At 42.0% G+C, this 12,328-nt stretch overlaps 1 protein-coding gene across 4 annotated transcripts in view; it reads left to right on the forward strand.

The window, feature by feature from the left end:
* The window catches only part of NUP93 (nucleoporin 93), a 1,074,191-nt gene that overhangs the window by 440,427 nt on the left and 621,436 nt on the right, over window positions 1–12,328 (forward strand). For all 4 annotated transcript variants that reach the window (XM_030203719.1, XM_030203720.1, XM_030203721.1 and 1 more), the window contains one exon: window positions 3,430–3,569. In XM_030203719.1, the coding sequence (XP_030059579.1) occupies window positions 3,430–3,569 (140 nt within the window). The remainder of the gene's footprint in view (window positions 1–3,429; window positions 3,570–12,328) is intronic.

A 12,328-nucleotide genomic window follows, 5' to 3' on the forward strand; every position in this document is an offset into this window, starting at 1 on the left:
ACTTCTGCACCCCAACCTTCAGTCTCTGGCTCTCACGGCCTGGATGTTGAGGGCGTAGATTTTGCTTCGCTGGGTCTGTCTGAGGGTGTCTCCCACGTCTTGCTTGCCTCTAGAAAGGATTCCACTAAAAAGAGTTACTTTTTCAAGTGGAGGAGGTTTGTCGTTTTGGTGTGAGAGGAAGGCCCTAGAACCTCGTTCTTGTCCTGCACAGAACCTGCTTGAATACCTTCTGCACTTATCAGAGTCTGGTCTCAAGACCAACTCAGTAAGGAATCACCTCAGTGCGATTAGTGCTTACCATCATCGTGTAGAGGGTAAAGCCATCTCTGGAGAGCCTTTAGTCGCTCGATTTATGAGAGGCTTGCTTTTGTCAAGGCCCCCTGTCAAGCCTCCTGCAGTGTCATGGGATCTCAACGTCGTCCTCACCCAGCTGATGAAACCTCCTTTTGAGCCACTGAATTCTTGCCATCTGAAGTACTTGACCTGGAAGGTCATTTTCTTGGTGGCAGTTACTTCAGCTCGTAGAGTCAGTGAGCTTCAAGCCCTGGTAGCTCATGCTCCTTATACCAAATTTCATCATAACAGAGTAGTACTCCGCACTCACCCTAAGTTCCTGCCAAAGGTGGTGTCGGAGTTCCATCTTAACCAGTCAATTGTGTTGCCAACATTCTTTCCCAGACCGCATACCTGCCCTGCTGAACGTCAGTTGCACACATTGGACTGTAAGCGAGCGTTGGCCTTCTATCTGGAGCGGACACAGCCCCACAGACAGTCCGCCCAATTGTTTATTTCTTTCGACCCCAATAGGAAGGGGGTCGCTGTTGGGAAACGCACCATCTCCAATTGGCTAGCAGATTGCATTTCCTTCACTTACGCCCAGGCTGGGCTGGCTCTTGAGGGTCATGTCACGGCTCATAGTGTTAGAGTCATGGCAGCGTCGGTGGCCCACTTGAAGTCAGCCACTATTGAAGAGATTTGCAAGGCTGCTATGTGGTCTTCGGTTCACACATTCACATCACATTACTGCCTCCAGCAGGATACCCGACGTGACAGTCGGTTCGGGCAGTCGGTGCTGCAGAATCTGTTTGGGGATTGAATCCAACTCCACCCTCCAGGACCCGATTTATTTTGTTCAGGCTGCACTCTCAGTTGTTCTTCGTAGGTCAATTTCTGTTATGCCCTTGCCGTTGCGAGGTTCAATTGACCTGGGTTGTTGTTTTGAGTGAGCTTGAGAGCTAGGGATACCCCAGTCGTGAGAACAAGCAGCCTGCTTGTCCTCGGAGAAAGCTAATGATACATACCTGTAGCAGGTGTTCTCCGAGGACAGCAGGCTGATTGTTCTCACCTACCCTCCCTCCTTCCCTTTGGAGTTGCGTTTTACTCATTCCTTTGCTTGACATTCAACTGAGCGGGAACGGTCGCGCACGGGTGGGAAGACGGCCGCGCATGCGCGGTGGGCGTGCCCTGCGTGCGGGACCGCCCGTGAAGTTTTCTTCCGGTTGGTGAGGGCTGCCGTGGACGTCAACCCAGTCGTGAGAACAATCAGCCTGCTGTCCTCGGAGAACACCTGCTACAGGTATGTATCATTCGCTATGTCCAATAAAAAAAGGTATCATCTTATTTTCTTTTCCATGTTTTATTTTGTTTGATTTCTATTGATAACCATTGTCTTTTAAAATTGACCCATGGACCCCAAGTTTTAATGAAAGAGCTGAGGCTCTACACACCAATTCTGCCTTGTCATACATTCTGTGACCGGTTGCAGGGGGCTTGGCTATTGTGGGATGGGTCCCTCAGTGATTACCCCACCCCTGAAGAGTGGCCTAGCATTTGAGTACCGGCACCTTTTTTTACTAGGAAATACACACTGTGCAAATGTTATACATGCTGTTAGCGCTGAGCATTGGGAAGTTAGGGGGGGGGGGGCGGGGGATGTGCCCAGCACATGAGCGTTGGCTTCCCTCCATGAATTTCTAGTTGGAGCCTGTTTCATTGGAGGCCGGATGCTGGGTATGCTGTACTGGAGCAGGACAGTAGCTTTTTATTGTTTTATGCCTGGCTCTGTGGCACTTCATGTGAGAGCTCTGGGATATGGTTTAACCTCACCTTAACAACAGTGTAGAGGAATAGAGCAAACATAAATTAATTAAATTTAATTAATTGTAAATTGTAAGCCACTTTGAACCGAAACTTGCTTTTGGATAATAGTGGGATACAAGAATGAATGAATAAATAAAGATGCATTTTCGAATGAGGAATATTGGTGAAAAAAAGTAACATCTTCATGGAAACCATCTAGTCCATCATCTCCTTCCATTAGAACTGCCTTTTGCTAATCGGCATGCCATTCTAGCAGGAGAAGATAGTGTCCCAGACACCCAAACACCAGCTTTGGTCTGGCATTGGGGTTAGAACAGTAGGAGCGACCTTGTGAGGTGCGCCATTCTTTGATCATTGGGCAGAATAGGAGATCACCTCATTTAAATGATATTTGCAGTGTTTCTTCCCGCACACCTTGCTTTCGATGGTGAGGGCCTCTGACCATTTTGTGCTTGCAAGTGCAGGCGTTAGAACAGCGCTAATTGCCTCTAGCGCTCGCATTTGCATCTGAGCATTCCTCTGCTACTTTTTAAATCCATGGTTGCTAGATCCATTTTGAAAATTCTTTTATTTAGATCTGGTAGTTTACTCTTGTTTTCTGTTCAATCATAATGAAGGTTCAGATCTGTCATCATGAGTCTTGATTTGGATTTTATGTTTAATTCTTTGCCTTTCCAAATGCAAACAGGGTGAAGTATATATTCAGGACCTAGTTGTATACCCCTACCTAAAAGGGCTTACAGTCTAAAGGTCTGATTTAGTAAATAATCCCATTGATGATAATGGGGCTTGTGTTAAATAACTTGCGTTGAATCTCACATTAGTAAATCTAGCCCTAAATTTGTACTAAGACAATGTAGGATGGAGAAACTTACTCAATTTCATAAGGAGTGGTAGTGGAAGAAACAGGATTCAAACTGTGACTTCTTTGGTGCTCAGCTGTAACCAGTAAGCAACTCCTCCCTCCTAGAGCTACTAGAGAATTTTTCTCTCTTTATATCCCCTCCTTACTTAATTTAGCTTTGCCATTGTAGCAGCAAGGTTTCTTTAAGTCCCCATTGTTAAATGACATTCTGCCCCCAGGGTGATGCATAAGGTCTGCACAGCATTTCTGGTGGGCTCAGGGAGCAGAAAACCTGGTGTAGGAATTGAACCAAGGTCTGTTCACTGTTGCTGAGAGACCTGGACAACCTGAAAATTGCTCTCTTGATGGGTCTGGATAAAGAAGTTTGATAATGCTTTATATGTTAATATAGAGTGAAATTTAAAAGTAGTGTCTTGGGAAAATATGGAATAATATACAAATTCATAGGACTGGTTTGCTTGCAGAATATTTCTGAGCTTTGGGGCATGGTGAAACAAATGACTGACGTTTTGCTGGTTCCAGCAACAGACACATTAAAGACTCGCTGCAGTATGGAGACACAGATGGCATTTGTGCGACAGGCGTTGCAATTGCTAGAAAAAAGGTAAGAAAATGGAAATACTTCTCGGACTGCAATAAATGTTGCTTCCCTTTCCTGGCCTTTAAGATTGAGGTATCTTTGGTTTTACTTGTTAGATGATTTTTTTTGCTTTAGTTTTTCTTTATTTTAGTGTTAAAATTTCATTCTTTCTACTGTTTTATTTCAGGATCTAGATTTTTCAGTGCATTCTCTGTCAATGCATTGTAATCAGCCACCCAAGTGGATGACGACATCCATTGGTTCTGAGACAGAACAGCTGTCTCGGAGCTCAGAACAAATGTAAAGTTCTGAGTATGCATGCCCCTTCTTGTGTTCAGCAGTTCCCACAATCTCATCAGTTTGTTTGTTTTTTTGTTTCACTGTTGAGTGGAGGGAATCAAGTATCTCCCTTAACAAATTTTCATAAGAATATCTTTTCTTTTTTTTTTTAATGTTTTTCATCCTTTTACATCATCTTCACTTTATTATTATTATTATTTTTTTTATTATTTATGAATTTTGCAAACATTTATTCAAGATACAACTTGAAGGATAGTATTACATCATAGGAACAAAAAAGAATCAGCAAGGCAAAAATAAGTATGATCATTATTTCCAAACTGGAATATTTCTGATATAATACTCAAGTCCTAACAATAAAGAGGATCCAAGATTCTAATTTATGAGGAGATTCAGGAAAATACAAAATAAGAAATCATGCACTTATGAAGAGAATGCTAACTTTCTTTAAAGCTAATAGAAGTTCTTTTAGATGCGATAAAGGCCGAGAGCTGAGAAGGATCTAGAAAGACATACTTAACAGAGTCAATCCTAACAATACATTTGCATGGATATCTCAGAAAGAAAACACCTCCAAACTGTTGAATCGCTGGTCTCATAATAAGGAACTGTTTTCGTTTACGTTGAGTTTCTCTAGAGAGATCAGGAAACAAGGAAATTTTTAAACCCAAAAACAGAGTTTCTCTATGCTTAAAAAACATTGAGAACAACCACTGTTTATCATGTGGTAAAGCCACAGTTGCCACCAGAGTGGCCGCTGTGGCTAATTCAGTATCTGATGTCTCTAGAAATTGTGACAAATTTTCAAGTCTCTGTTCCTGTTGATTTTGCTGAATAACTTGTTTGTTGGGTAGGTAGTAAACTTTAGTAAAAGGTGGAATATTCTGCGGAATTCCCAAGTTTTCCCGCAAATATCTTTTCAACATTTCATGCGGTTGGATCATTTGAACTCTTGGGAAATTTACAAATCGCAAGTTGAGGTTTCTCATATGGTTCTCGTACGTTTCAACTTTCAATCTTAAATTAGTAATATCTTTTACCATAGTCATTTGAAGATTTTCTATCTTTTTTGATTCTTGTTCTACTTTATCTATATGAGTTACTAAAGCTTGCTGAGATTTTTCAGTTTGTTCCACCTTTTGCTCAAAAGTTTTTAATTTCTGAGCCCCTTTAGTTGTTTGGGCAATAAATAATTTCCCCAAATGGGACATTAATTCCCAAAGGGAATCCAAAGTTACCTCCATTGGCTTGTTGGTTAACTCTGCCGGGAATATGTCCTCCTGTTCCTCCTCTTGCTCTCCTCCGTCGTCTCTTTTCCCCGTTACTTCAGTCGGTCCAGCTCGTCCCTTCTCATCAAGGTGGAATCGATTCCCTAGAGCAGTTGGGGTCGTAGCGCGTCCCTGCGCCGGCCCCTGCTCTCCCTGAAGCGGCGAGCTTGTGATCGGCGGTTGCGGGGGCAGAGCTCTATGGTCGGGGCTCAGAGTTGTATCCAACCCGAGGGACGCCGTCGACTCTTCCAAAACAGCAGCGCCCGTCAAGGGTCCACTCCCGACCTGTACTGCAGTCCTCTGCAGGCTCACGAACCGATCCATTGGTCCAGGAATAGAAGGAGGTAATGGGGTAGTTCGGGCAGTACACTTCCCTCTCCGTTTAGGCATAGTTGGTAAGAGGAATCTGAGCGTGCAGCTAGTCACAAGTGCATAGCGGCCATCTTGGATCGTCCACCTTCACTTTATTATTTTCAAAGAAAAAAAACAACTTTACATTACATTAGTAATTACAAGCCAATTATTCCTTCAAAAATTGCCCACAACCAGCTTAACCCTTCAAATTCCAACCAACCATCACAAAAAACAATTGCAGTTTCATCCGAAGCAGAAGACAACTTTACAAACACCACAGCATCAGAAATGCATAATGTAACCAAAATTATAGTTCAAAATACCAGACAAATCATAAATATCCAGCCATTATCCTATACAAATTATTCCTACTTACCGATCTGAGTAGGATACATTAATGCCAGATCAGCAGTAAATAAAGCTGAAATTATCACTGACTGGATAAAGTCTGCCAATTTAGACCTACTCTTCATCATAGAAACTTGCATCTGTGATTCTAAAGATCTCATCATACTCGACCTTTGCCCTCCTGATTACAAGATATTACAATGGCCTAGAAAGGAGAAAACTGGCGGAGGAATAGCAGTAATCTTCAGATCCAACTTCACTCTTGAACCCATCTCAGAAAGTCTCACTCCGCAACTTGAAATTGTTTCAATAAAGCTCCACAACCCAACACTCTGTGATCATATAACCTGTATTTTATTCTACAGACCCCCCTGTTATTGGACCCATAGCCACACCACCTTCATGTGCTTCATATCCAACTCATGCATTAATAATCCTAATGTAATATTACTAGGTGACTTAAATCTACATTTGGAGGACTCTGTCGGTACATACCCAAGATTGCTTAGACCTTTTTGACATGTGTGACCTTATCCTACCTGCTCCACAACCCACTCACTCGCTTGATGTTATTTTGCATAAAATCTGAGCTGATCAAAATTTAATTATGTCTGATATTGACTGGTCTCCTACACCCTGATCCAACCATTACAAAGCATTCCTAACCTTACAATGGCGTAAAAAGGACCAACCTAAATTTCAAGACCCCAAAACAATTCTTACCAGAGGAAGGATTGATAATGATATATATATATATATATATATATATATATTTTTTTTTTTTTTTTTTTTTTTTGTTACATTTGTACCCCGCGCTTTCCCACTTTTTGGAAACTTATGCCAATAATTGGTCAACACAACCCAATTCTGACCTCTTCCTTACAATTTGGGACAAAAGATGCAAAATGATCTTAGACAAAATTGCACCACTACGCCCCAAAATATCACATACTTGCAACCCTTCACCGTGGTTCAACGACTTATTGAAGCCACATGCCAGAAAACTTGAAAAGGCATGGAGTAAATCGAAAGATTACCATAGCTTCAATGCTTGGAAGCAGTCTCGAAGAAACTACAAATATGCCATCAAACGTGCCAAAAGAGATTACTACACACAAAAAATTACAATGTCTGGTGCAGATATAAAAAAACAATTTCAAATTATAAAAACTCTCCTAAATGCTGATCCAGTAACTTCATCACCTTCAAACCGTCCTCCTGCTGACCAATTAACTAAATATTTCAACGACAAAATCATTAATCTTCGCAAGTCGATCTCCCAAGTCACTTCCACTGTAGATAACTTTCTTGATGAATTGGACCCTGACCCAACTGAAGTACTGTTACAAGAAATGATTTATTTTGGGGAAAATAGCTCTAGAGCAACTCGCCTCTCTTTATAATTTAAGAGCAGGTGCTGTATTTATAAGTTTTAGGATATTAATTTCTCCACCAATCACCAAAGGTGATAATTGTAATAAATTAAATAAATTAAATATATATAGCTTCAATATACTCAGAACACAAAGAGACCGTATTTTTAGCTTCAAAAAGGTTGATTTAATATACAATTGCACACGAGAGGTAGGTTTTAAGAGATCTTTACAGGTAATCTGTGCATAAAAATAGAACAAAGTAGCAGGTAGGTTAACTTACAAGTCCTTGTTAAAGGAAGCTGTGGTCCAGCTGATTGATGAGCACATGTTTCAGGAGCAAGGCATCAGCAGACCCCAAAGAGAGCAGCAGGTCCCAAGAGGGGCAGGTCCCAAGAGAATCTGAGTTGTTTGCAGTGAAGAGAATCTGAGTCTTGCTTGCAGTTGAAGAGAATCTGAATCTTGGGGAAACAGCTTTTGCTTTTATACCTTGCAAGCTGCAGGAGGATATGCCATGTGGATCTTTGTCCTGGTTTCCACACAACCCTTGGGCATTTGCAAAGCATTGTGGTATCTTGGTCTCATGTCTGCACACGACCCCTGAGTCCTGGTCTCATGTCTTATGACATCACGAGACTTGCTGTCTGGCAAATGGTCTTTTGATGTCCTGTTCAGTCTCTGGGGCAAATACACATTACAAGTCCTTCCTTTCTGCACATGTCTGGAAGCTGATGGGAGGGGCAGGTATACCTTTGACAAGCAAATGTCCTGTTTATGCTTCCTCTGAGTTCTTTGTTTTATTCAGGTGCCCACCTTAGTCCATCTTTTGTTAGGTGGGAGGGCAGAGGAAGCTCTTTTGTGTTTAAGTGTTTGTAATTAACTATCCCTGCTCTCAGAAGTTCCCAGAAAAAGGAATGGAGAGAGAGGGGCTTGAAATGAAACTATTCTCTCTGCTGCCATGTCAAATATATATTTTTAAAAGATACACAAATATATTGGTGTATATATAATCCAGCAAATATGCTACATATTTCAGTAATAAACTGATACCATTACATTCCCTCTCTTGGCTCCGAGTGAAAATAAATTTTTAATATATTGGAATGAGGAGCCATAAAATGAACTATAAAAGCTAAAATTAAAAAAAACAACTCTAACCTAGTACAGTAGCATAATTTCAAAAGAACAATAGCAAAGGTACTGAACTGTTTACATGGGCATGTGTATTGGGAGAGGTGAATCTTTTAATAGTGGACATTGAACAGACTGGACCGTGCAGGTCTTTTCCTGCCGTCATCTACTATGTCACATCACTATGAATCTTGGAATATGCCCTTAGCTGGAATATGACTGTTATAAGCAAAAAGACTCATCATTATTACTTTTGTTTACTCATGACTTACATTTAGGTAGCTAGGGTTAAGTTTTCTGTGGTCAGTTTCATTAGGCTTCCATTCAGTCAGGTGGCAGAGTATGGCTTTGCTCTGGTTTAAAATAGGATTGCAAGTACACTTTATATGACTTCAGCCACACAAGCGTCATTTTGCTCTATTTCCAGAGACCACCTCTTTTTGTGTCACCTGCTCAGGGGCATAGGCTGCTCCCAAATTTGTGCCACAGGATATCTTACCCAGTATGCTAGCCAGATCAATAGCATGAGAGTGCACAATTGACCAATTTACCACCGCAATGGGATGGACCAATCTATTCAGTCATATTTTCAGCGTTTGACATTCCAAGGAAAAATATTCTATGAATGTTTCCTAACACTGTGAATGTTTCCCTATATTCTCTATCTCAGAGGCTAACTGAGGTATTCACAGCAGTGATAAAAAGACAGATAGTTCTAAGCAAGAGTGTAAATGTGGAGCTATTATACTACTGTTTCATTAGAAATAAGAAAGGCATATGTAAAAGAACAATAATTTCCTAGGTTACTATTACACACAAAACAATTATTCCTATCAATCCTATGCAATAATATTTACTTAATCATTGACCAAATAAACAAAAACAGAGTCATGGTATAGTGCCATGAACTACCTTTCAGAGAGAAACTTTTTTTTCAGAGAGAAACCTTTTATGGGTAATGAGTGTGGTAAAAGGTTACCATATTTATCTGCTTTAGCAGTGTTTAATGTAGCAAATTAATAGACAATACTCATGTGTTTAATGTTTCTAAAGAACAAATAAACAAAAACAGAGTCATGGTATAGTGCCATGAACTACCTTTCAGAGAGAAACTTTTTATTCTTCAGAGAGAAACCTTTTATGGGTAATGAGTGTGGTAAAAGGTTACCATATCGATCTGCTTTAGCAGTGTTTAATGTAGCAAATTAATAGACAATACTCATGTGTTTAATGTTGTAAAGAATTTAGAAAAGATATGTTAATTGTGCTTTGCACACAGCCAATATTTCATTCCAGAGAGAGCATTTTGCACGTACTGGCTGTGATGTATAATAAACTAAAAAGGTCAGAAACATTCCCTGTACTGATTGTACCTGATAGATCATGTAAAGAGAAACCTTTGCTCATATTTTCAAATATACACATGTGACTATATAACCTTAGATAGCAATTGGTAGAACTTAATATATGTGAGCCATAGCTTGAATAATAGTGAACATGGTTTTCTTTTCTATAGCTCGTCTGCAAGTGAAAATGGTCTCTTTTTTTTTTTTTTCTTGGACAATGTGAACTAATGGAGGGACTGTTAGTAGGGATGGTCTATTAATGTCTGCTTATAGTTTCTTGGGTACCCCCATAACATAAAACAAACATGTAACATGGAGACCACATGACAAACAAACAAAGAACTCTATTAGGCCTTTAGGTCTCCGATCGTCCATTCCAGATCCAGGATTGAGCTTAACCTGCAAATAAAGCACAAGAACACAAAAGCAACGTACACGGCATCCATCTTGGATTTGCCAAAGCATTTTCATTCATTTTGTCCCGTTCCCCGGTCCTACCTGCGCTCCGGTTGTAGGGGGCGATGATCGGCGGCCCTCGCGACGCCCGGGGCTGCGAGGGTGGACCTCCGGAGAGGCCGACGCTGCCGCGGGTCGGGCAGAGACCGGCGACCCGCTGGAGCAAGCGCCGGCCTCGGAGAGCGGGGCGTTGCGCCGGCCAAGATGGCGGCGCCGGCATCGACGCCTCCCGGGGCGGACCAGCGCGGAGGCTTCGCCCACCTCACGCCAGATTGGCGCGCCGGGCCTAAAACCCCGCCTGGAGGGCGGGCCGGCCAATCCCGAGGTTCCATCGCCTCCTGGGACTGGGTTGGTTGGTTCCTCTCCCAGGGAGGGGGGCGGGACGACGCGATATTTAAACCCGAGGACAAGGGGAACTCACTGCTTCCGTTTCTATGTATGCTGAAGCCGGCACAGTGGTTTTCCCGGTGCTATTTGCTGGCTGTCCTTGCCAGCCATCATTCAGAGACTGTGCTACTTGCTGGCCGCCCTTGCCAGCCATCATTCAGAGACTGTGCTACTTGCTGGCCGCCCTTGCCAGCCATCATTCAGAGACTGTGCTACTTGCTGGCCGCCCTTGCCAGCCATCATTCAGAGACTGTGCTATTTGCTGGCCGTCCTTGCCAGCCATCATTCAGAGACTGTGCTACTTGCTGGCCGCCCTTGCCAGCCATCATTCAGAGACTGTGCTACTTGCTGGCCGCCCTTGCCAGCCATCATTCAGAGACTGTGCTACTTGCTGGCCGCCCTTGCCAGCCATCATTCAGAGACTGTGCTACTTGCTGGCCGCCCTTGCCAGCCATCATTCAGAGACTGTGCTACTTGCTGGCCGCCCTTGCCAGCCCCCGTTTAGAGATTGTGCTACTTGCTAGCCGTCCTGCTAGCCATCATTCAGAGACTGTGCTATTTGCTGGCCGCCATTGCTAGCATCATCCAGAGACAGTGCTTCTTACCCTTTCGGAGTGCTAGCCGCCCTCGCTAGCTGCCCTTTAGAGACTGCGTTACTGACTACCAGCCAGGTCAGCCGTCACCCCGCGGTTCCAGCAGTCCTGCTGGCCGCCTGCAGCTGAGGGCTCAACCCTTGGTGAACGGCGGCCGCCGCGGGTGAAGATTCGGGGTGCTCGGCTGTCCTCTGAGGCCTTGCGGGGCCTTAGGGAACCTAAGGGCTCACCACTAGAAACAGGACACATTTAGAACTAAGCAACAATTAGCAAAATTAATAAAGCACAAAATCATCATCTGTGGCATCCAGCTTGGATTACCACAGCAGTTTCATTTACTATCTCATAAGTAGAACAACATAGATCTGTTTATTTTTAAAATATAGAAATATATCTGAGAGAGCCATATATATATCAATTCCTAGCACCATATTAATCTCGTAAGTAGAACAGAATCAGATCTATTTATTTAGAAAAGTATCTGAGATAGCCATGTATGTATTAATTACTAGCGCCATAAAAATATTAATATCTCATAAGTAGAACTCGAACTCTGAAAAAGACAAGAAAAATAAAAACACTTTCACATTAATTTTAGCAGGTCACATGGCTGGTTCTGGTGTGGGATCCCTCTCTTGTTCACAGTTCCTTCCCATAATCTTAGACCATTTTATGCGAGCAGCGTGCAGTGCAGACAGGCTTTATTTTCTTAAGCTTTAGTTTCTTTTCTATAAAAATAAGCATATCTTGTTAATTCACATTAAAGCACAATATTAAGTTTCAGCTCCAGCGGGAGTTACCTATTATAAGGAGGCATTTTTAAAACTTCTTACCCAGTATTTTAGTTTCAACTCCAGTGGGAGTCACTCATCAGAAAAAAGACATTTCTAAATCCTTCAACAATATTATCAAAAACAAATTACAACAGAAGCTATCACAGAGAGACATTTTAAATCTTACTTATTGCAAAGAGACATTATTAATTCTTAAATGTTCAAAAGAACAATAGAAGCTACATTTTAAATCAAAAGAACAATAAAAGCTACATTTTAAATTTCTTTAGAACAATAGAAGCTACATTTAAATCCTTAACAGTGTTACAAAAGGTTAATAGCAAAAACTTTTTCTATTTTCCTGTCCAACCTATTTTAAAAATTAGCACCTGGATTTCCCTGCCATCTGCAGAGTGGGTCATGCTGTGGAGAAGTCCAGTCCAGGCTGGATGCA

The sequence above is a fragment of the Microcaecilia unicolor genome, chromosome 5 (genome assembly GCF_901765095.1).
Source record: "Microcaecilia unicolor chromosome 5, aMicUni1.1, whole genome shotgun sequence".
In the NCBI taxonomy this organism is placed as follows: domain Eukaryota; kingdom Metazoa; phylum Chordata; class Amphibia; order Gymnophiona; family Siphonopidae; genus Microcaecilia; species Microcaecilia unicolor.